Source organism: Nestor notabilis, unplaced genomic scaffold (genome assembly GCF_000696875.1).
Source record: "Nestor notabilis isolate BGI_N333 unplaced genomic scaffold, ASM69687v1 scaffold8790, whole genome shotgun sequence".
NCBI classification, from domain to species: Eukaryota; Metazoa; Chordata; class Aves; order Psittaciformes; family Psittacidae; genus Nestor; species Nestor notabilis.
Window position 1 is genome coordinate 20578 of NW_009912494.1, and position 24628 is coordinate 45205.

Below are 24628 nucleotides of genomic sequence, written 5' to 3' on the forward strand. Positions count from 1 at the left end.
TCTTTCTCATGAATGAAAAATCCAGTGGCTTTTCCTTAAAATAGTAGTGCTTCTTGGGGCGGAGGCAGGGGGTGGAATAAGTTTAAATTGTTACTTTTTTAAAACAAATCTGCTGACTAAATTTAAATTAATTGTAAATCCCAGCCCGACTGAGTGCTCAGCATCTTCTTCTGCATATGCCAACAGAGTGACACTGATGCCTCTGTCTTCCTCTATAACTAATCCTCTCTGAAGGCTTGGCCAGACATGACATTTATGCGGCTCTGAGCAGCTGTTAATGTTGATGGATACAGCTCAACATGGGTGGTTGTTTTCCCTTGCTGTGCTGGTGTAGGTGTTCCTGGAGGGAGCTGACACTGAAACTGAGGACCTTGCACAGAGCTGGAAGTTAAGGAAAGGCATCAGCTCCATAAGTCCTCAGCAGTTTCTCAGACCTGTGGCTCAGTATGAGCTTGTCATTGACTGTTTGCAGTTACTGGACAAACTGGAGAAAGGGGAGAAAAGATTATTTAAAAAATGACTATGTAAAAAAACTATGTAAAAAAAAAACCAAACTAATTTTTGGAGAATATGCTTTGCAAGATTTGTGGGTAATTTTTGGCCAACCTGAATATACCTTTGATAGAAAATAAAATGTTTGACTGAAAAAGGAAAAGAAAAGAAAGAAAAACCAGCCCAGCATCCCCCTCAGCTCCATTTGTGACCCGTTGTCTGGAGAGGGACTTTGGGCAAAGGTCTGTAGGGGTGGGACAAGGGGAACGGCTTTAACCTGACAGAGGGGAGATTGAGATGAGCTCCTAGGCAGAAGCTCTTCCCTGTGAGGGTGCTGAGGCCCTGACACAGGGTGCCCAGAGAAGCTGTGGCTGCCCCATCCCTGGCAGTGTTCAAGGCCAGGTTGGACACGGGCTTGGAGCAACCTGCTCTAGTGGAAGGTGTCACGCTGTGGCAGGGGGTTGGAACTGGATGAGCTTTAAGGTTCCTCCCAACCCAAACCAGTCTGGGATTCTATGATCTTTACACTGGCAGACCCACCGAAGGCTTGCCTTCCCTTCTCTGGCAGAAAGGTGGGTTTGCAGATGTCTTCACCCATCTCCATCCCTGGATGTCCCCTCCTCCCCAGCCAGGCTCCCAGGGAAGAAGAGTCAGTGTCACCTCTGCAGGGATGTCGGAAATAGCAAAAGTTGCACTGGAAAACTGGGAAGATTTGGTGTGTGCAATTAAATCCTGTTTTCCTCTGCAGCCTTGTGTGTTATTAACTGGCATGAATTTTGCCTTTGTGAGTAACACGCGTCTCTCTGCCAGTGCCTCCCTCTGTCCCCCCCACCCCTCACTAGCGATGCTTCAGCTCTGTTCTGCCCATCATCTCAGGCTTCTCTCTGCTTTGGTGCTTCTGCCTGGCTTTTGGGCCGTGCTGTATAATTCAGAGCCGTGTGCTTCTTCATCGGGTTTCTTTGCTCCTTGATCTCCAGGAAAGCCTCTTCCCATGGCTTTGCAGGTGGTGGAGGAGTGTGTGTGGGCTGCCTCAGGCACGTCTCACTGCGTGAGGAATGAAATCACTTGGTGAACCTAAGCAAAGTGCAAAGCCCCAGAGCTGGTCTGCTCCCTCCCACCATTGATTTGCCATGATGCTGGCCTTACCTTCCTTGTGCTTCTTCCCTCCTTTCTCTGGTGTGGTGCTGAGACATGGATGTTGCTGTGGAAAAAGCACCGGGGGCAGTGCCAAGCAGTGCAGGGGCAACCGAGCGTTGCTTTTCCAGATCAGTTGGGAGACTGGATATTTGCATAGCCAGCAACTGGAGTCCGGAAAGCTCATTAAAAGAAGGAGAATTACCAAGTTCTGTGGATCAGAAAGAGGGGGTTTTGTTGTTGTTGTTAACTTGGAGTTATAGCTCTAAGTGGAAATCTGTGTGGTTGGATCTGTAGGAGGTGGTTGTGCCTGTTGGAAGGAGTGGCAGCCAGCTTCCTTGCTGTGCAGGGGTCAGGACAAAGGAGATGCTATGTGGCAGCTCCTGGCCCTTCTGCTGCCCCAGGAGGCAGCTTTACTCATGGTGGACCTGACAGAATCACTGCCTGGCTCAGGTTGGGCTTAGCTGAAGGTGCAAAGCTGCTGAGCCCTTGGGCACTCAATGCCCCATGCTTGGCTCCTGGTGCTGCCCAGGTCCCTTTTGTTGCGCTGCAGGGATAATCCATTGCTCCAGTAGGACAGACACCTCTGGTCCTGCCATGGCTCTGTGTTTGCTCCCTGCCACACAGGCCTGCTGAAGCAGTAAACTGTTTCCTGTATACCACAGCACTTCATTCCCGTTAATCACTCGGGGCTTCAATAATTATCTACTGCAACTGTTCATATAAAGAGTTAAAAAAAAAACAACCCATGCCTTGCCATTTTTATTGTACCTTTTCTCCCCTTTTCTTTCTATGGTGCCTTGTGCATAAATTTTGAAGTCTTGAGGTTTAAAACCAGCCCCAGCTGTAATTTTCCTGTTCTTGGTATTCTGCCTGTACCCAGTGCTGCAGAAAGAGCAGTTAACTTAGCTGAGGGCACCAATTTCCTGCCTCTCCCTTCAATCCCCTTGCTTATCTGCTGCGTGTCAGGGCTCTGACTCTTTCTCTCTCTCTTTCTCTCCCTTTCTCTTTCTCTCTTTCTCTCCATCTCTTGCAGTATGCAGTACTGGGCCAGGAGGCTGGAGCAGGAGATTGATGGAGTGATGAGGATATTTGGTGGAGTCCAGCAGCTCAGAGGGGTAAGATGTCTGTCTTTTACCTGTGCTGCCTTCCTCATGGCAATGAATGTTCTCATCTGTGTGAACACTTGCAATAAGTCACCCTTTTGGCTCATTCCATGTGCAGGGTCATGGCTGACTGTGCTTCTAGTTGCTGGTCAATTTGATGCATCTATTGAGTGTGTGGGAGTGAGTGTGTTTTATATCTGTCTGTCTGTCAGGCTGCATGTTACTATGATCTGAGCATGTACCTGTGAGGTTTTTTTCCTATATGACATACTAAATGAATCTTAAATCCAACTTACCTTTCCTTCAGGGACTGAAGGCAGTTTAATTTGTGTTTTGATTTTAAACTCCTCTTGACAAAGCAAGAAATGTTCCAAGGATAATTGGACTAGCCGCTGCAAGCTCTGTGATTTTAAATATACATTGCAGGTAAAACTGCGATTCTTGTTTGGCTTCTGTTTCCAAGTACCACAAAACAAACCCCTAGTACTGATGCTGGCATCTGCCTCTCCTGCTCCCTGACATAGCATCAGGGCCCAGGCAGGGCAGGCTGCAGAAGCCAGGGCTCTTCTTCTCCCAGCAGCAGTGCTCTGGGTTGGGTTAGGGCAGTTACGGAACACCTTTGTTGTGGCTTATTAGGTTTGTGGATCAAGGGGTCTTTAAGACCTTCCCTGTTTACTCTTCCCAGTAAGACCCTGTTTCTCCTTCCCAACACTGTAGTGCTGACTTGCTGGTTTGAAACTGAGTAATTTGAAATTAGGGTTATGGTGTTAATCTAAAGAAAATAGGCTTCTCTAGCATGGTAAATATGTCACCCTAGAAAAAAATGTGGGGTATATTTGTGTTTTCTTATGGCAGTGGCATGTTCTTCTCAGATGCCAGTGATTTATGGGCCTTTTGCTGTCTGTTACAATAGCAGCTATCCTGGCTTCAACAGAACTGTTCATGTTTTATACTGTTGGTTGTAACCCATTGCCTAAAGACAGAAGTTGCACTGTTTCCTTTTAAATGCATTTTAAAATGAATTTAACTGAAGACTTGCAAAACTCTTCATAGTTCATCCATTCATTCACGTTCATATTTCAGCTCTAGAATGGTGTATCTGGGCTTTGCTTGCATTCATTTCAACTGAACTTCAACTGGATTGATATAAACTTCATGTGCAGCATGAAAAGTGTATACACCACTTTGGTTTTAACGAGTAATTTTGACTGTATCTGTGCATTTGTGCAGTGCAATTTTGCATGTTGGCAGGGTCTGGGAATCAGAACTGGGGATGCAAGTTTTCCAGGTAATACGTAGCAGCAACAGCCAGTGTAGTCTTTAGCAGAGCACATTTAAAACAAAAAAAGAAGAAAAAAGAGACTGCTGCTACATTTTGTACATGTCCTCTCTTACAATTTATTCTTATTAGCCTTGAGTTTTGCTCCTTTGCATGTTAAATAGGTCTGTTGGGGTTTTTTTTACTACCATAATTAAACAGAAATTACACCTCCAATTTGCCAGCACTTGACTTCTATTGGCCAGTCAGGCAATTACAGGTAAGAGAGCTTCCCACTTTTTCTGTTTATTTCTTCTGATAGAACACAGTGCATCACTTTAATGGATTAGTACCAGATAAACTGACTACAGAGGGATTGAAGGGGGGGGTTGAAATCTGGTTTGGAACCTTCTCATGGAGGGAGTGAGCTGTGCATGATTATTGTATCTGGTGAATGCATAACCACCTCAAGCCAAGAAATGAGCTACAGAGAATTCCAACATGCAGCTGTTAAAACAGCTGTGTGTGGATCTCCAGGGCAAAACTTGGGATGTGGAGTTCAGATTTGATTCATAAATGCAGTATCAGGTGAATGACACTTAAAGACCACATCGCCTGCTTGTGCAAACTAGTGTAGCTTCACTGCTGTGGAATAGCCCAGAGTGCTTTCTCCTGAAGAACTCGAAGCTGTACTCACTGGGATCCTCTTACCCACCCACAGCACACAGGTTCGTCTGAGTTGTAGCATGGGAGCTGTTTAATGTCATTAAATGGTACTGTAAACCCCTCTGAGACATGGGTTAAAAAAATAATAATTAAAATATTCATGTTCTACTGCAACCACACTCAAAATTTAGAGGCTGGCAGCTAATTCTTAAGGTCAGGACTTAGTCCGTGCTCCTCTTCTTGTAAGTTGGACTTTGTAGCTTGCTCCATCATCATGTTTGCAACTAGGATGAATGTGTTGGAGCCCAGCGCCAACCCGCAGTGCTGTGGGGTGCCCTGACACTGAGCTAGCAGGCTTGGGGAGAAGGGAGAGGCACTGCCTGAGGAGCAGCAGGAGCTGAAGTGTCTGTCCAGCTGGAAGCAAATCCCACCCGCTGGGATTTCTCAGGAAGGTTTATTATTGAACAAGAATAGGTCCATAGGGGGCAGGAAGGGTAGAGAAAAATGGGGCAAGTAAAGCCTGGGTTTTGCCAGAATTTGCTGATGTTCCTTGGAGTTGCCATTTTAGCCTGGGACATTCCAAGTGTCTGCAGAGGGGGACTTCAGGTACATAGTGCGTATTAGAAGTAGGGGGAAAAGTGCTCCAGCGTCACTGCAGACAAAAGTAGTCCATGTAAACTCAAGTGGGCTCTGCCGTGCCTGGCTGTGGGTCGTGTTCTCATGGATCTGTGAAGCCTGTAAGCACTGGAGGTGGTGCTGTGCCAGGAATGGGTCTTCCCTTTCTGGTTCAGGCATGACAGACCAGTAAATAGTCATAAACACACCCTTCTGTAAGGTTTGTCAGGTTTACTTATGAACAATTTTCCTTGGGTTGCTGTGAAAGGATATGGACCTGTTCCTTGGTTATTGACTGAAATCATATAACTGTTGTGGCATAATGAGGCATGAAATTTATTGTCAGAAAAATGGTGTCCAGGAACATAAGTGCTGAATATTTTATCTTGCTGGAGTGCTGCCCACCCAAGAAGGACTTTCATTTTAACTCTTCAGTGGTTTCTTAGAGTTGGGGTACTAAATGTCACCTGCCCCTGCTTCCCTCCTCTCCTGCAGAGTAGAGAGGGAGTTAGCTCATATGCTTCCCCTGGGAAGATGATCCGAGCTTACACCCTTCAGATGCTTCTTTGCACAAGTGGGCTGTTTTTCTGTACAATGACAGGGGAGGGTGAGAAGCTCTGAAATGCAAAGAAGTGTCATGCCAGGGGCTCTCCTTTCAGCTGTGAGGTACCACCTTACAAATGTCCCCATTGGTCAGACTGGCTGTGCTGCGGCTGCCTGTATGTGAATGCTGTGGGCTTGGGACTGTAGGTTCTCTGCCTAGTGAAGTTAGTGTTCAGCCCTCTGGGTGCTGGTGGTGCAGCATCACGTTGGCTGGCTGGTTGCTCTGTGCCTCAGAACAAACCCCAGCACTCAGAGATGAGGGCATGATGCTTTGCTTCCCTGTCCTCGCCTCCCTCACAGCTCACCAGAGATAACTGAGAGCACAAATCATTGCTGATTTAACTGACTGCCACAGTGATACGCGGAACCCTTAAGATGTGGCTGAATAGGTTGAAATTCTTTAAACGATTATTTCTAGAATAAGGAATATTACACTAAAAATCCGGCTCCCTGACTTCCATTCTTTTCCTGTTCGTGACTTTCTTCATGGCTGTGATGGACTCTTCAACATTTTGCAAGACAAAAATGTTTCGTTTTGACATTTCATGCTACACTGCACTAAATTTGTGTTTCTTCCAGTGTTTTGGCACAAGTAAAAGTTCTTGACATTAGTCAAAAATGGATGAATTTGTTGTGTTTCCAGCCTAGATGTTTTCTTCATGTTGCAAAACCTGCTCCAGGGTAGACTCTGTGCTCAAGAGATATTTCTTCATGCTGGTGCTGCCCTGTCCCAGCGTACCAGTGTCCTGCTGTGCCAGCACTCATGGTGGGACTGATGGCAGCAGAGTCATGTGTGCTGCTGGGTTTTGTGCCTTACTGAGCAGCTCTCCAGGATGTTGGGTTAGAACTCCTTTGCTGGATGGCCAGCCTGAGCTTCCAAGTCTCCTCTGGCTTATTATCTAAATTGCATCTGACCCTATGTCTCCTAAGGCAAGGAGCTAGCTGGTCAGACAATGTTCTTCTCCTCTCCCTGTTATCTGTGGCTGCCTGTTAATGGGCTGGTTTCTGTGCTGACAATTTCTGAGGAAGCCAAAGCCTTCAGAAAGAGATGGGGAAAAGCTGAGTGGCATAAGTGCTGAACCCCCTTTTCTGTGCTGTCCTCCTTTCTGCTCTTCTCTCTGGTTGTCTTCCCTGAGGACTGCTTCATATCAGGGATGAGCACCCATGTGGAGGTGATGGCAGCCTTCACCTGTTTGGAAGAGGGATGCTAGCAGGCATCACTGGCATACGACTGGGGGATATGGGTACTGCTGGCCTTGGTGATGAGAAAACATATAGTCCGTAGAGGGCCAGATTGTCCCAAAGCTGAGCTCAGGGTGAGCCAAGGTGAGCAGGTTGCTGGCGGAGCTGGGCAGGCAGTGAGCCTCCACGTGAGCTGTGCTGGGCCCTCAACACATGGGGCTGCATGGAAGGGAGAATGAGTCCAGGGAAAGGGGAGACTCGTACTGTGCCCTTTAGGATGCAGCCTGCTACCCCCAAGGGGTTTGCTGAATGTGTCACAGCAGAATTGACTATGCTTAGTCCTTGTAATTAACATTGGATTTTACTTCAGTCCATTTTCATGTCTGTCTGTCGTTTCTCCATGTTATCTTGTGCTGTTTCCTCGGCTTTGTTTTGTCAGTTTGGCATCTCTGCTTGGCGGAAGTGCTGTTGCTCATTCATCTGGTCTTTTGTGAAATGGAAGGACAAATCCTGCTGGCCAGGGCTGGGGGCAGAGTGACCAGGATCTGCGCAGTCATCCCTACCTTTGTCTGTCTCACAGCATCACCTGCAGCCTGCCTGTCCCTTCTGCTCAGCGCTGCTTCTCTGATACATCACATCTTGTTTGCAAAGCCTGGCCATCCTTCTTGAGCTGAGGCACCCACAGGTGAGGAACTGTGGTCAATCCATGCACAAACAAGAACTTGGATTTTAAAAAAGCAACACTAGCCAAGTTTTGGCTTGGATCTGAACAGCTGAAGTGGCATCCACCTTGTATATCACACAGTCACTGTGATGGGGTCTCTGCAGTACCGAGTATTTCACATGGCAGTGTGAGTGCATCCCTTACAACACAGAGCAAGGGAGTCTTTTTAATGCCAACACTTGGGAGGTAAGACAGGCTGTTATCAAAGGAGCTGCCAGAGTTTTCTCTTCAACTTTTTTGATCTTGGGTAACTGCTGGTGTAATAGTAACATAGCCTAAATCTTCCAAGTAGCTGTGGTGTAACATGATGTTTAATTTGTTCTTTTGTTTTCTGGGTAGAGAAACATTCACCTGGTCATTCAGTAGGGCCGGAGAATTCAGAAAGTATTCCTTTCTGAAACCCATATAATGGGGTTTTATATGAATGATGTTAGAGACTTGAAGCCCCCCAGCATGGTGTTCTGCACACAGCGTCTGGGGAGCACCTCTGCTTCCTAAGAGCTCTCTCAGGTGGACTGGGCATTTGCACAAGGACAGTGATATGGTCCTTTGACATGGCAGAGTTGGGAATAAGATGCTGATTTTCTAATACTCAAGCCAGTACTGTGATCCACAGTTTTGACTTGAAAACACTGTCGCAGAGTTCATCTGGCCTTTTATCTCTGAGGAGTCAGCCCCAGCCTCTGGAGTGGGAGCTGAGTGATGCCCAGTGACTGCACTGCACTCGGCAGAGTTGGGAGAAGGAGTCTGAGCCCGAAGCTTGGGCAACACACACAGCCAGCTGCTTATGTTACAGCAGCACTGCCTGCCTGCCTTCTTCCAAATGCTGCAAGGGAGGAAGGACCTAATTGAGTTTTCCACAACTAGTGCCTGTCTGGGGTCTGACCAAGAGTATAGACTCTGTACCCCAGGCAGATGATGCCTAGCTCCATGCTCTTGGTTCCCTAGCTCATGCATTATCTGTCTGATCCTTGCTGTTCTTCTCCCCCTTCCCCCTCTCGTACTAGCGTGCACACAGCCCGCTTCCGCGCACCATCGCTGTGCCCTCCCCTGCTCCTCATGTTTGATAAGAGGAAGTGTGTGATGCCAGATAAACACATTCCTGTTCCAAACTGCTTGGGTTTATTTTAATCTGCCTGGGCTGTTCAGCAGCCTCAGCACTCTGTTCAGCACTGAGTGCAAAGCCAACACTGTATTATCAAGGAGGAGCATTTAAATATCCTTAGCCTTGCAGCGGCTTGCTTGGAGAAGGGAGGCCCTCTGCCACCCTTTGCTTGGGCCACTGCCTGCCATTGTTAGCCCCCTTACACCCATCATCTTCTCACTCTTCCTCTCTACTGGAACCATATTGCATCTGTACTGCAAGATGTCAGGGAAACATATGCTCCAGCTTTTAGTACATTTGCATAATTAGAGTAATGTGTATGAATAATTTATAGCTGTATGTGGCTGCTCAGTGTGTGACGTTAGCACCCCTTGCTAAATCCTTTCCAGTGGGTGGTGCAGATCCTGCACCAGAGCCATTGTGCTGATGCAGTGTACAGCCTGTTGGCAGATGCAGGAGCCCTGCTTTGAGATCAGTGTGTGCATATATGTATGTGGTTTTGTGTGTGTATATATATATTTAATGGAGAAAGATGGCCTGCTACAGTGGTAGGGGAGGAGCAGGCTGGAAGTCTCAGAGGCTAAAATGCCTTAGACTCTTAAACTCAAAACTTGCTCCATTTTTGCAGACAGAAGCTGTGAAGGAAAATGTTCTACAACATTTGAAAACTGAGGCAGGGATTTTTCCAGCAGGACTCAGGTGTGACTAGTTTGTTAGTTAGTGTGCCAGGTTTATGATTTTGAGGGTTTTTTTTAAATGACTTTTTCAGATCATAAAACTTAGCAGCAGCTTGCAGGAGGAGGGAGAGGCATAAACTTGCCTGCACTGTGTCACCACCTGATCTCAATCAGTCACTCAAGAGATAGTAGCACAGGATTGCCTAGGCACTGTCTCACTATTTACCAGTTCTTCAGTGTGTGGGTTCTCATGCTGGAAAGCCCAGAGTCCCAGGTAGGTTTTCTAAATGAGCGATCTGAGTGGTTGAGTTCTGGTATTTATGTTCCAGTTAATTTTAGCTTAAACTATATTTGGCCCTTTCCAAATGTTTGCGAGCCTTGCTGGAAAGCACTGTGTAAACTGGGATGACATTTAGGCATGCACACTTCCTAGCTCATTGGTATTACTATGTGTTCCCAGTTTCCACTGGGAAACTGAGGCAGGTGGTTAGGCTGTATACAGCCCTTGTGGTGCAGCGGGGCACAGTTAGCAGGTCCTTGGAGGGGCAACAGGCATAGTTGAAGTCCTTAAAGCCCTTGCTTTGAACCGTTTCGCTTCACAGAATTGCTTTGTAAAGATAACACACTTGCAGCTAGCTGGTGAGTGAGCAAAATCGCAGAGGGCTGCCATTGAGTTTTATGGAGTCATTTCTGATTTATATTGCTTTTGGTGACAAGTTAAATGAGCCCAGCATTCAACAGACTGATGTTCAGGTGCATGCATCTCCTGAGTGTGCTGCTCTGCACTTCATGGCCAAAAACGTAGCCTGTCAACAGCCATGTTTGTAAAATCCTCATGAATATTCAGTGACACTCGTACAATTGATGGTGTTGCCATTACACAGACATATGAATCCATGGGAATGATGAGACCTTGGTGGATGTTTCTGGAAACCTCCCTCAGCTGGGTTGTCCTGCCCTTGGCTGAAGGAGCCTGTGTGGTCCCCACATCCATTTCAGCTTAAATCCTTACCTTCAGACTGCGTTTAAAAACAAACACAGAGTCCAATCCAGCCCTGCCAGAATGCAAGATGAGTAATTAGGTGGAGATCATTAAAGTTTGCCTCCTTAAAAACATACATAGATTATTCTTTAATGGAAAGTTAATTGTTTTATTATGCTCTCCAGATGGTTCTTTTCCTTTACATTCACAAGGGAATTGTAATAGCCTGGGATTCGGTCTCCTGTGAGCAGAGCTGATAACCAAAAACACAGCTCTATCATGGATCCAGATACAAACCAGTAGAAAATATGTACATATATTCTGTCACAGTTTAAGATTTTAAGTATTATTTGTCAGTGGAAGTGCCCCCTCAACTTGGGGTGCTGCAGGCTGTGGAATTTGCATTTCTCTTCCTGGTAGGTTTGTCAAGCAAATGCTGGTTACTGGACACTACTGAATCCTGGTTTTCTTGGGGCTAATACAACAGTTCCAGATACTGGGCTGTGGAGGAGCCTGCAATGGTCAGTGCTCACATACACAGTTGCACTAAAAGGTATAAAGAAGGAAACTGTCGTTAGATGCTCAGTGTTATTGTATGGAGGAAGCAGTAAGATGTGTCACATCTCCTTTGTTCCGAACATAGAAGCGTTGGAGGGCTTGGGAAGGTGGGGAGGACACGGTGGAGGTGACTTCTCAAGGGCACAGTTGTGGTTTTTGTGTTCTAGTGTGGCTTCAAGCTGATAAATTACAGCTGCGAGCTTGCATTCTAAGTGAGCATATTTATCGTTTCTCATTACAACAGATCACCTTTGACATCTGATGTGAATAACTTGAATAAGCCCTTTATTTCAAACAGCCAGCCACGCTGACCTATTGGCCTGCAATGATTCTGCTGGCTTCATAGGTACTTATTTCCTTTTAATTATTTAGAGTTAAATATTATTGTAAGGGAGGAAGAGAGAGTGGAGTTTTAGATGAGGCTTGCCTTCCTCATTGAAGTCTAGATGATGTGCTTATATTGGAGAGCTTTGCTCGAAGGCTGAGGACCCGTGCTATGGTTAAAGCTGTGGTTTGCTGTTGCTTTATTGAAGGAGTTGGCTCTGCCTTTTGGGAGACTCCAGATTTTGGTAACCTTCAGGGATCTGTCACTTTCCAACACTAGTATCCTTTGCAGCTTGTTTTGATGCTTCTGCATGCAATGAGCTTGAAAAACTCCATGCTCTTTTGTGTCTTAGGAGTAAATCAGCCTCTCTCATAGCTTCAGAGGTCATATCCAGAGCAGAGGAAATGCAGGGAGGAAGGAAGATGAACAGGCTAAGGAGGAAATGTAGCAGGAAGGTGATGCTAGTGGTTATGGATTCTCCTCTCTCTCTGTTGCTCTGGGGCCAATCAATGCCAACTGACACATGTGGAGCATCTCCTCTTTGTTTTGATATATTTTGGAAGATTTCTCTGTTTCATTTTTTGAGGCTTTATATTTGTCTTGTTCTTGTTATTCAGTTATTCACAGGGCTTCAGATTTTATTGACTTTTTTACTCTTTTCTAACTGACCTTTCACACCTGTAAGCATCCAAGACAGATTCAGTATGTGTTTGTTCAGCACCTACCGTGACCAACAGTGTCATGCTTTTTGGACACTGACCATAGTATAAATATTAAATAGTAAGTAAGAGCACTGAGAAAAATCCTGTCTGAATGAAACATGAGATTTCCTGGGCGAAGAGATGCTGTGAATGAGAGGCACAGCTGTTTCTATCAGGGCAGTTCCCTAAATGCCTGGGTGGTGTGTCTTGGATTTGTGGCAGGATCTGGATGTTTATATGTGTCAGAAGAGCCACTCTAGGGATTGTTTAAGCAGGAGCATTAGTTATCATTTGTGGATGCCCAAGCGAAGCCTTTGCTTGTAGCTAGGAGGCAGGGAGCAGATTTTCAGATCCCTGCTGTGACTGTAAGGCCAGGTAAATAGAGAAGGAGGAGACAGCAGGGGATTTATGTGACTTCAGGAGTGAAGAAGATTGTAATGGTAAATGTTGGGTTACTTTTAAAAACAAGTAGGTCATTGCAGATACCATGGTTGATGAACAGAAAAACAAAGGCAAGTGGATTTATTGCTTGTTCTTGTAAAGATTTGTTACACTCTGAAGCTCACTTCACTGCTCAGCATGCTGTCATCTTTGCTTTTGGAAGTTCTTTGTTTCTGCTTTTGTCAGTGGTCCAGCAAGGATGACACTGGACCTGAGATTAGGGACTTAGGATCCTCAAAGGAGCCTTGGTTCCCAGTTCTCTTGGGCACTGTGAGTAGGCTGGGCCTTACTGTAGCTCTTGCTGGGAACGTCAGCTGCTGTTCCTTTTCCCTGCTCTAGCAGGGATTTGCCTGTGACCCCACAGTACTCAAGAGAAATTGTTAAAAATTCAAACTGTCCTTTGTCTCCTGCCTCTTTTGCAGAGGAAAAACATCCGTCTCCATCCCTGCCCTTCATAGAGGGGAAAGGATGGCTACTTAACATCCAGTGATAATTATTTGACATGAGCTATATACATAGAGTATTCAGAGTATCAATATTGTATATGTCTGATAGTATAAATGATAGCTCCAATGTATTTTTAAACTCTGTATCTCTCTGTTCAGTGAAAAAGAAATCATAGCATAGAATCACAGAGTGGTTTGGGTTGGAAGGGACCTTAAAGCTCACCCAATTCCCACCCCCTACCACAAGCAGGGACCCCTTCCACTAGAGCAGGTTGCTCCAAGCCCCGTCCAGCCTGGCTGGTTATTAAAATTACTTGCAAACATCACCATACAGAAGAGAAGGAAAACATTCCAGCCTGGCTGCTCTAAGTAGGTGAACTGAGGCTCGGGCAAGGGAAACCCTCACTCTGCACACTGAGTCTGTGGAGGGCTGGGGAGGCAACCTGTGAATCCTGACTCCAGGAGTTTTCCAAGCGTCTTCCTTATAACAAGTGTTCAGTTTGTTGTTTCTGGCTCATTACTACATCTGCTAGCCCTGAGCAGTGGATCCTAGGAAATACAAGTGAGACAGACAAACTTTTATCTTTGGAGTTCTCCCTTAGGAAACTTATTTGTGGCATGGTTCACAGGTTGCAGCTTCTTGTTTATACTGATAGGGTTTGTAACACATGGCATGTTTGAGCTGCCCTCAGCTCCCCATGCCGTGACCATGTGCCATGCCTTTGCTCTCGCTCTGCCTCCGCTGTTGGGGTGACTTTGGAGCCCGAGCAGCAGTTGATAGCTGGCTTTCCCTCTGCCTTAGCTGTGTGCTAGCTCTCGAATGACATTTCGAGGTGCCTGAAGCATTCTGTGGAAGAAAATTAATTGGTTTTGACAAACCACAGCAGTCCCTTGGGTGCCTAGGAGTGCAACGTTTATTGAAACCAGGCAGGAAATCAAAACGCTCTGGTGTTCATTCACCTCCTGCGCAGCTGTACCAAGAAAGTAAAAATCAAAAAATCCTTAACCTTCCTCTGGATTTCTCACTCTGGCATTCAGATCCTCACTAACTTTCTAATAAACCCTCCTTTTTCTTTTTAAAGAGAGTTTAGTAGCATGAAAGATGCCAGAATGACAGCCCAGGGAGTAGATGGTCCCTGTTTACCCACAAAGCAAATGCAGTATCAGGGCAAACGTACTTGCCATTGTACTTCCACCTTGACCTGCAGCATCCCAAAGGAGGGTAGGGAACTGCAGTTTTCTGGCACTTGTAGACTTAGCCTCTCTGCATACACAACTCAATAAGGAAATCAGGCTTCTCCTGCTATTGCAAAACAGCATTAAGGAAGGCTTTTTCATCACAGCTGTAGATATAACAACTTCAATGCAAACCTCAAACTGAAAGCACTCTGCTAGCAGAAACCACCTCCTAGCCTCACTCTTCCAGGAGTCTGGCCTGTCTTCCTAACATATTGGTTACAATCTGATTCATTTCTAAAGCATATGCTGATACCCAGTGCAAGCTACAACCCTTCTTGTTGGCTGAAGAAGATACCTGTATATGTGGAAGGTGTGTTACAGCACATCCCCAGCTGTGACTGTTTCTACAGCAATGTGGATGCCATTCAGTCGGCTACTGGCTTGAGGTCACCAGTTTGCTCTGTGCAGACTCGCTGATGGGAGTCATCAAGTTACCATCAAGTTTGAGTTCCTGTTGGGTTCACCAGCTCTAAAGGCAAGACTGGCAAATGAGGGTGCCAGTTCTGAAACAACAGCTAGTTATGCCCAGGTGCAGTCACAAAATAGGGTTGGTTTTAGCTGTACATGGGATGTCCACCTGTCAGCCTGTAATGTGACAGGTGATTTCTGGACCATGCCCTGCTTGATAAGGCTGTGAAATGTTCTTAGAGGTCTTCTGCTGTCTGTGGCTATCCCAGGGAATGGGGTTAGTGGGGGACACCATATGACTTTAGCCTGTAGGATTAGGCATCCTAGCCTCATGGGCTGGAAAGAGTACTGGAGCCACTGGAAGAGGTTGGGGAAAGGATTCACAGACAAATGATATAAGGGTGCAGCCCTTACAGGGGCCTTCTTGGAAGAGAATTCTGGGGGGTTTAGCAGATGTTTTTTTTCTGTTGTCCATCACGAGATGTATATGGGTATAGTAGGGCTGAGCACTTGGAACTCACTGAACCAGTATCTGGGGGAAGCTGTGTTAGGGAAAAGTCCTAAGGGCCTTATGTGATTTCTTGGTAGCTGCAAGTGTCAGACGGAGGTGGGACACCAGGCTAAGAAACCAGCCTTGCCCCAGAACTGTCGGTGTGGTTTGAAACCCTGCAGGTGCATTGAAGCTGCTGCTGATTTCTGGGGTGACAGAGATGAGGAAGTGATGAAGCCACAGAGGAAGCATTTGTTTCTGAGGTCTCACTGTGAATTGGCTCTTTCAGTTACCCCTGTCCAGAGCAGAGGTGTGTGGTGTCTGTAAAAGGGACATGTGGGGAGACCACCCTAGTGGGTCCTTGAGACAGAGCAGGTAATGTGAATGTGGCAGCGAGTGGAGCAGTGTGATTGGCTGCTCATTCTGTGTTATGGTGACAACTCCTTAAGCAATTAATTGGCAGAGCTGAGTAGCTGAGCTCGGTGCTACAGGTGATCTGCAGTTGTACCAACAAGATACACACACAGGCTTTAGTTTTCTGCCTTGGGACCTAGCTGGGGGCTTGTCTTGATGGTTGTTCATTAATAGCTTGTAGAAGCATTGCAGTATCTTCTAGAATAGCTTGTAGAAGAATTGCCTTAAATGTCCAGTGATGTGGGAGGCTAAAATGGGGTCATCGGCAATCCCAAATGCAGCTTTGGCAGGTCTGGGTACTGTAGGAGAAAACTCGCATACATGGTCTGTGGCAGAGTGGTGCTTCCATGCTGTAGGACATCGTCCCACCTGCCTGAGGTCATGTGGAGGTAGGTAAATAGGCATCAGCACTGGTGTGGAGGGGTGTAGATGTTCTTATGGACAGGAAGGTTGGAGGTTTGCACTAAAAGCCGCTGTGACGTGTCAGAGTGAATGCATGGAGTGGCAGCACTGCTCTCTGGAATTACTACATGGCTTTCTTCTTTACCTTTTCCTCTTCTAGTGACTCTGCTTTCTGGCATAACAATTATCTACTTTGGATATCAATGTCTATAGGAAACTGGCTGTAGCTAAAATTGTAAATTAACTGCTTTGAAGCTTATGTCCCAGATGTCAGTAGTGATAGAGCTGTTGAGTGGTTTCTAGCTAGAAAAGACTTTGAGCAGTGTCATTTTTCATGGGAAAACTTTCCATATGCTTCTCCAAGAGGCTTTTCTGGGCAATTAAGTGACATGCTGTATGCAGAGATAACGTGAATTCAGAGTGCTGCTGCATTTCATCTTCTGTGACACATCGTATGTACGATGGAAACGGCCTCCATGGGTTTGGCCCTTGGTCTCAGTTACTTCTACAGGCACAGGGTTTGCCACGCAGCTGTCACCCATAACCAACAGACTGCTGTGGTGTTTGTTGTATGAACAGTGGTATGAGCAAGACAGGCTATGAAGTTGGGATGTGGGAGGATCTGTGGCAGAGGGAATCCCATCCTTAGAACAGGGGAGCCTGCTGAATGGCAGAGTACCTAACCATGTAGGGCACTAGCTCGTGAGCCAGTGGGATGTCTGGGTATGGAGATGCAACACTCTGGACAAGGTTTAAGTGTAACAGGATTGAAGATCCTTTGATGCAAATGAATGGCACCTTTTTTTCCTCTCTTATTTAACAGACTAATAAAGTTTTTCTCATAAGGAGCATCTGACTGTTTAGGGAAAACCGAAGTGTGCTGCTGGTCACATCTAGGGCAATAGGACAAAGAAGCCTGGGTGAAAACTCAGCAAAACTCATCATTCTAGGTGGATGCAGGGTCTTAGCAAAGGAAGGGTACAGCATGAATTGTGAGGGGGCTTTCAGAGTCCCCCAGAGACCATCTTCTGGTAGCACTGGTGGCTTCAGTCGGTTTGGGGACCAAGATGTGAGCTGCCTTGGTCCCTGTGCAGCTCTATGCACGGTGCCATCTGCCTCTGTGCCTCCCACGAGTCGAGCCCTCTGAGATTTTCCTTGCTTGACTCCTCCACGCCAGCAGTTCTGAGGTTCCTGCTGCTTTGCATTGCAGCCGTGTGTCAAGAAATCCTGGCTCCTGGGGTCAAGTGCTAAGCATTTGCTTCTTTATCAGATATTTGCTTAGGAGGATTTCATTATACTGAATCTACTAGCTTTGAATAAATTCACATGCAGTAAATTTATTCTTGTTCTTTTTGAAGGGGCTCTATGCTAGAGAAAACTTTGAAGACGACCATTTATGCCAAAAGCAATTACTTTCCCGGTAATTCTGTATGTATTGCACTGCAGATACTGTATTTCTATTTGACTATGAGCTTTCTCCCAAGTGCCACTGCTGTGCTGGAAGTGGAGGAACTCAGATGCTTGAATTTGTGGTGCCCCAACATTTGCACAATTAACACTGAATATATTTGTCTGTGCACGTATTTGAACAAGCTCCACTTGTCTGAATAAAGCTACAGGTTGATGTTATCAGAGTCCACTCGCAGCTGCTTCATAGGAAGCATGTGGAGGTTTTGGTTTGTTTTCTTAGGGGTTGTTGGTTGGTTGGTGGGGTTTTTGACAAGAGGAGGGTGTCAGCTTCTGGTTTGTTGGATTTTTCAGCCAGGCAGCAGAGCTGGTCTTAGGTGACGCTGCAGAAGGCATCTCCAAAGCGTTGTCACTCAGGTCGTGAGTATCCAGGAATGGTACTCTGCAATACAGATAAACTGAAGTATTGGCAAAAGCAGCTTACTATTGGATTTGGAGTAATAAACCTGTAAAAAACATCCCTCTGCAAATAACTTTAAAATGTGTGATAGGGGAAAAGCTGAATCTTTCCCTTCAGCAGCTGGTTTGCTCAGGCAGTGTGCTGCAATGCCATATGCATAGGCCTGTTGCCTCAGTTACAGCCCTCTGGGCACAGGATCTCCTGCAGTCACTTGACCAAGTCCAAAACAAAGCAAGAGGAAAAGCTCAAGAAAGAATTTAGGCAGTTCATCTGATAACCCATCAAGTCCTCTGCACTGGTTTATTTTATATGCTGTACCTCAGTGGAAGGAAAGCCAGCAGGGAAGTCATGCAGCACCTCTGTGTTGAGCAGGATAAAAATACCTGGTGGTGATAAAAAAGCAATGCTTTGGGGCTGGAGGTTGGGTTTACCAGAATTGCTGATTGTATCGATACTGATGGTGATCATAGCTGTCCATTCTCCATTTAAATGTGCTCTCAGCCTTTTGGCTGGGAAAATGGACAAGGGAATACTGGGGGGATGTGGATGAAGAAGCAGCATATTAAAATCCAGAAGGGTAGCATATATTTTTATCCAGCATGAGTTTCTTATTAAGAAGCTTTGTTTCATTTAGAAGTGGCTCATTGACTAGGTTAAAAAAGGAAAACCAAACCAAAAACCTTGGAGACGTGTGGGTCCCTGTTAAATTACAAATTCTATATTCCATGCTGGATTCTTGTTTCATGGGAAGCAGTGATAGTAACAGTGCACATGTCTACATATTTCATCAGAAAAAAAAAAAATGTTTTTCCAGGGAAGTTATTATACACAAAATAACCCAATTAATTATAAACTATTGCTGTTACAGTGTAGAATACTTGTAGAATACTTGTGCTCAAGCCCAAATCTGAAATGAAAAAAGAAAACAAAACCTTGTCATCTGAACAGACCTCAACTTCCCAGTCAAAACTCTGTGGCCTGCTTTAACCCTTGCAATAGACTGAAGAGGAAAATCACATAGTGACTTTCCTATTACTGCTGTAATGAGGGAGACAGGAACATTTATCAGATCATTTCTATGGTGTGAGAATGTCATAGGGCTTTCTAGGCTGCTCATTATCCAAGTAAGCCACTGGCATCTGGAGGAATCACACATCCCACTTGGTTTTTGACCTTTATTCCTCACATGGCATTTGGTTTAGGATTTCATGGCAAATAGAAAATGTATTTCTGGATAAGTGGGTCTGTGAAGTTTCAGTTAGTCCAGACAGGGTACAAGCTTGAGCTGATGTGCTGGCAAAGGAAGGAAAGACTTCTGTGATACAGGTAGAAAGTAGCTGGTCAGGACATCTGGGGCTGGGTCCTGACTCTGTCTGTGGGCCTGGATAGGTCCTTGATCTCCGTCCATCATCCAGTGTAGAGATCTATTGATATTGATCCTCACTATCCCACAGTGAGGATTTCCGAATTCACATTTGATGAATGTTAGTAACATCCATCCCAGAAAAATCTAGGGACAAACTGCACACTGTTGGTTACTCTTACGAGGAAAACAAAAGAAAAATAAGCACACTGTGAGTGTTTTGTAATTCATGTTTTGACACCCAATAGGTAGAAATTAGCCTGAACTGAAAGTAAAGAAAAACTTGGGGTACAACATGGCTTTGCACTACTTTGCTAGTTATTCAGAGAAAAGTGCATGTTGGCAGGTTTCCACTTTTGGCTTCTTTGTGTGCTATTATAACCCTCTTCAGAGAGGTCCTTCGAAAAATCACACATGTGGACTCACTTAAATCCCTCCCCCTCCCCCCCAAAAAAATAACCTTATAAATGGAGGTTTAAGGCTCAAGCTGCTTCTAGCTGTTGTGGCCTGCCTCAGGTTTAGTTATCTTTCTCATTAAAGACTGAGCAGAAGTGAAATCAGCACTGCAATAAAAGGTGTCCCTATTTCATAAAGGACCTTAAGAGCAGCTGTTGAGGACAAACAGCCTAAAAAGGTCTCCAGGGGTTGGCTTTGATGGAGGTAATCTTTCTTGTAATACCATTCCTAATATGGATCTCTGTTAGCTACATGTAATAATTTCTTCCTCTCTATTTGTTCTGGTACATCTCTAGGGCTGCTTGTCCATGCTATAGAGTATTTACCATATTTCTTTCCATCCGCTTTCCCATGGGCTTATAATATGTGTCTATTGCAGATGTGTTCTTTTCTAAACGTGTGGTGTTCCTCCTAATTTCTCCTTTACCCATTATAGTAATTCTTTGTCTTCTCCCTCAGATGTCCTTCTCTGAGCATTGCGCTGGTGAGCTGAGGGCACTTCAAATTGCAGTTCCTTTTCACAGTATTTGCAGCGTTGGGAGCAGAAGGGAGAGGAGCAGTACAGTACTGGTTGCCTCAGTATCCTCTAGTTCCCACTGGTAGCTCCTCTTCACATACATCTGTTGTCCAAAAGATACTTAGGAATTCAACTACAGTAGCTACAGTCTCAAGCTTGTTGCTTTTGGTCCTGGCACGTTTCCCCAGCGAATCTTTCCTGTTTGCTATTCATTTCTCATGTCCTGACACTAGCTGTTATCAAGTGGTATCTTGATGCTTTGAGATGTCTGGAGGTGTTTTAGGAATCTTGTTACTCCTACTTCTCTTCCTTTGCATCTCTTTTGCTATGTAGATGATACCGTAATAGAATAACACCTCATGGAGGAGACTGTTGGATTTTGTTTTGACTATTACTGCTTGATTACATTTGTTACTGCTTTTTTTTCTGCTTATTTTTTCCATGCTTTGGATTTACCTGCAGATGTTTTGGTCAAATATTGAGGCACACTAAACCATGGCCACAAGAAGTCTTCTCTAAGAATAGCATTAGAACTCTTGTTCAAATCTTCCCCTGTCTCTGTCACCCCAAAACCCATTCTCACCCCTGTGCCACCTCTTATCCCTATGCAACTCCAGTGTTTCTGGTGGCAGATGATTTCTTTTATTTGTCTTTTAGAGCTCTCCTGCCTGTCTGGCCATTTGCCTAGAAATCTAGGTAGCTTTTTAGGTCAGACAGAGGAATTGCACACACTGAGTTGACTGAGAGGTGGGGGACTCTCTTCATCTCTGACCTTTTGTTTGCTGCAGCTAAACAGAAGGGTGTAGCATTTGGGATGTGTCTGTGTCGTGCCCATGGTGTGCAGGGGAATTGTTCTTGCATCTGTTCTGTTCCCTCTTCCAAAGAACAGCTCACAGCTGTAATTCCTGCAGCCAGAGGAACTCAGCAAGTGATGGATCAACAAGATTGTCCTGACTGTCCCAGGAAGATCCCTGAAGATCACTGGGTGTCAGCCAGAGCTGGACCTCTGCTGCATTCCTGGGATACCTGGGGCTGCATCACCTGTCTGTCGTCCCTTAGGAAGGGAAGAGATCCAGCTGACGAAACTCAATTACTTTGTCAATGGGGATGAATAAGGATCATAATCCAATTGTTATGGCAATTGCAATGCAGCAAACTCGAGGCACCTTTCCAAGGCTTCTATATTTATACCTCACTCCTTTAAAGCAAAAGAAGGCCAACCAGCTTTTCCCAGGCTTTCCCTGTATCCTGAACAAAGCACGCTGCCAGCTCAGACAAACCTGTGATGATTGACAGATGCCAGTAGGACCATCTTTCTTACTGTGTCTTCCTGGTACACTCTGCATCTAGTACCAGGGGCTGAAGGCTGGTGGTGACTTGTACAAATAACAAATACATAATAAATAAGCAATAATAATAATAATTAATAAAAATCTTCTCAGCACTCACAATTCCCAGTTGTACAGCACTGACTTCACCCTCTCAGTACAGAGCTTTATCCGACAGCTGCCAGTGTTCCCAAAACTATGGGAAATTAGAACTATTTAGTTTAAAATCATAATCTTTTTAATGTGAAAATATAGCATAATATCCAAGTTGGTAGCACTTAGGAGTATGGGTGAAGGAATTTTCTGAGAGTCTATAAGCCAATCTGAACAAGATTGATTATGCATTGTTAGGTCCTTTGAGGAATTAGTCTTAGTTTTTCCTATGTTTCAAATGATATTAACAACAGGATAATGAAGACTAATTTTCCATAGCTGTAACTGAAAGCTTGCTACAGGCTGTATTTGAAGCAACCAGGTCATACTTTGGTTAAATTATTAAAGATTGTTGTATCTAATTACACAGATACAACGAACTTGAGTCGTTGTATTTGAGTAGCACCTACGAAGTAGGGTCTAATGTTACATTAGACCTCTTCTACAGGTAACTTGTGTGAAGTGGGTTTCTTCTCATGAAGAAGAACACTTCACCTGGCTGCTGCAGGTGAAGTGTGTGCCGTGACTACTTGTGCATTGGGACACCACATACCCATGATCTTTAAAGGCAGAGCTGCTGTGCCCAGCAGCAGCAGTGGTGGTGGGCTGAAGGGCTGAGTGAGGAGCTCTGAGAACACAAGGCTGTTGAGTCTGGAGGATTGATTGCTCCCTGGTCTCCTCCTACACAGAGTCCTGTGTCCCCCTGCTCACTGGGAAGTCATAAAATCAATTACAAATTAAAAGCCAGATTCATGAGTTCACTTCAGCTGCTCTAGTGGTACAAACCAGCTGCAAATACAGCTTTTATGCTGTTGTTACTTCCCCCAGCTTTAATGTGTTAGTAGCTTTACCCTTAAAAGCAATTTCTGAAATGGCTTGAGAATGCTGCTTAACTTCAAAGTGCCAACAAATACTGCATTGCAAATTCTCCTTGGGCTACTTGGGTACTTTTTAATAATAATTTTGAAAACAAAGGATATTCTTCAGGGAAACGCTGTGCTAAGGTGAATAATGTTCCAGAGCACACATCAGTGCCATCTGAACAGGGCATTGCAGTTCCAATGCTCAGTCCTAAAACCAGGATTTGCACATTGAAGAATGACTGTTATGTTGTATAATTCTGTTCAGCTAAGGAGTTCTTGGGTAAAGCACAAGAAATCTCAATTCTGCCCTCTCCCAAACTAGTACTATTTGTCTGTCTGTATTACAATTCATTGAATCATGGGAGAGTGGGGTTTTGGTTTGGTTTTTGAATTAACCGTGGTTATTTTATTGTTATCTTCATACTGAAAGTTCCTGCTGTCACTTCTTTCAATAGTATTAAGCAAAACAACAATCTGATTAAGGTTTAAGAACCCAAGTAACATACTTCAAAATGTAATATATTAAGTAAAAAGAAAGACTCACATTACAGAACTACCACCCAATGTAGTTTTGGTTGGCTGCATTGTACATCTCAGGTTGTAGATATTGTTAGCTTTTCTTTCCAGTTTAGTGTTGAAACATCAACTTTCCTGAGTTCCTTATGCATGTTCTCACACAGTTGCATTTAAATATGTCATGTAAAATTACTGATGTAATTACTGATGTAATAACTGCTTTATAATGCTCTTGATGGGACTTTTCTGGGCTCCTTAGGATTCATAAGGGGTTTCTCATGCTTAAATGGGCATTATTTTTCCCACTTAGCTCTATCTTAACATATATTTATTGTAACTGAAATTGCCCCTGGCTCTAGAGCTTTTTTAGCAGGTCCCTAAACAATTAACTTGAATTAACCAGCAATGTCTGGTGTGCCTATGCAGGAGGTGGGTTTGTGTCTGTATAGCCCACACAGTGACATCAGGAAGACACATCCTTTTCTCTACAAGCATCCTAGCCCTGGTTTTCAGAAGTTGAGAAAGGACTTTTCCCCATACGTCAGCATAAGTCAGGTATAAAACCATCTAACAAGTGAAATCAGAAATCAGGGAGGGGACAAGGGAGGAGAGATTACATAACCCTCTTTACCAGAGCAAGTGAGAATATCACTATTTTCCCCAAATAAGCCCTATAGTCTGTCAGCACAACAATAAAGTGCATGTGCATATTCATCACAACCTGTACAGCCATACATTTGTATAATTAATCAGGATGGGGGAAAACACATTTGCATCTACGCACATGGTCTTCCAGAAAATGAAGCAAGGAGAGACTGTTCCAAGTAATCACAAGTCTCCTTGCTCAGTGCAGCACGTGAGCTGATGGCGCTGTGGATTTCCACGGGGTGGAATAAGGAAGGGAATTTGGCTATTAATTCATAAGTTCACCAGCCTCTGTGCACCCGTGTGTGCTTACACGTGTGTACAGCCCATGTGTTGTGTTGGCGATAGCTCCTTTGCTCTTGGGAAGAGTATAACCTGGTTTTAGACCAAACTGTTGGTGGGAGGCCAGAAGAAACCTTCCATCTTCGAGATTTATGGAGGTTACCAGGCAGATCTTAAACACTTTCTTGAAGCTGCATTTATTTGTATTTTGGCTTCTCGCTGAAGGCCAAGTTGCTTGTATTGCCTTGGATAGGACCCTCAATAGCAAAATGGGTTTGGAGTTTGGCAAGTAATGTAATTCAATCAACGTCTGGCATTACCCTGCTAAAAATAGGTAATTTATTTTCTAATTATTCCCTGCCTTGCACAACTGTGCATCACCAGAGGGTCTCTGTTTAAAGTATTTCTCTCCCCTGTTTAAAGTATTTCTCTCTCTCGGCTGCTTGAAGGCCGTGGAGGGGTGATGAAATACAAGCACTCATTCCCAACCCAGGCACATTACTTTGACTTGTCTTGGGCTGTTTTGATGTCTCCCTGTAAATACATTTATTTTTCAGTAGGATGTTTCTGGGTTTGTGGCATCCAGGAAAGCCATTATTCTCTGTTCAGCAGTTACAGGCAAAATGAGGTTAAACAAGTGTAATGAACTCCTGCTGCAGCCATTGCTCTG

General features: G+C 44.8%; 1 protein-coding gene across 1 annotated transcript in view; it reads left to right on the plus strand.

Annotated features, from left to right (window-relative positions):
- Window positions 1-2663: 2663 nt before the first annotated feature.
- The window catches only part of CACNA2D2 (calcium channel, voltage-dependent, alpha 2/delta subunit 2), a gene marked incomplete at its 3' end in the record, with an annotated part of 173142 nt that continues 151177 nt past the window's right edge, over window positions 2664-24628 (plus strand). The window contains 1 exon segment of the mRNA XM_010019736.1: window positions 2664-2744. Coding sequence (XP_010018038.1) covers window positions 2664-2744 — 81 coding nt within the window.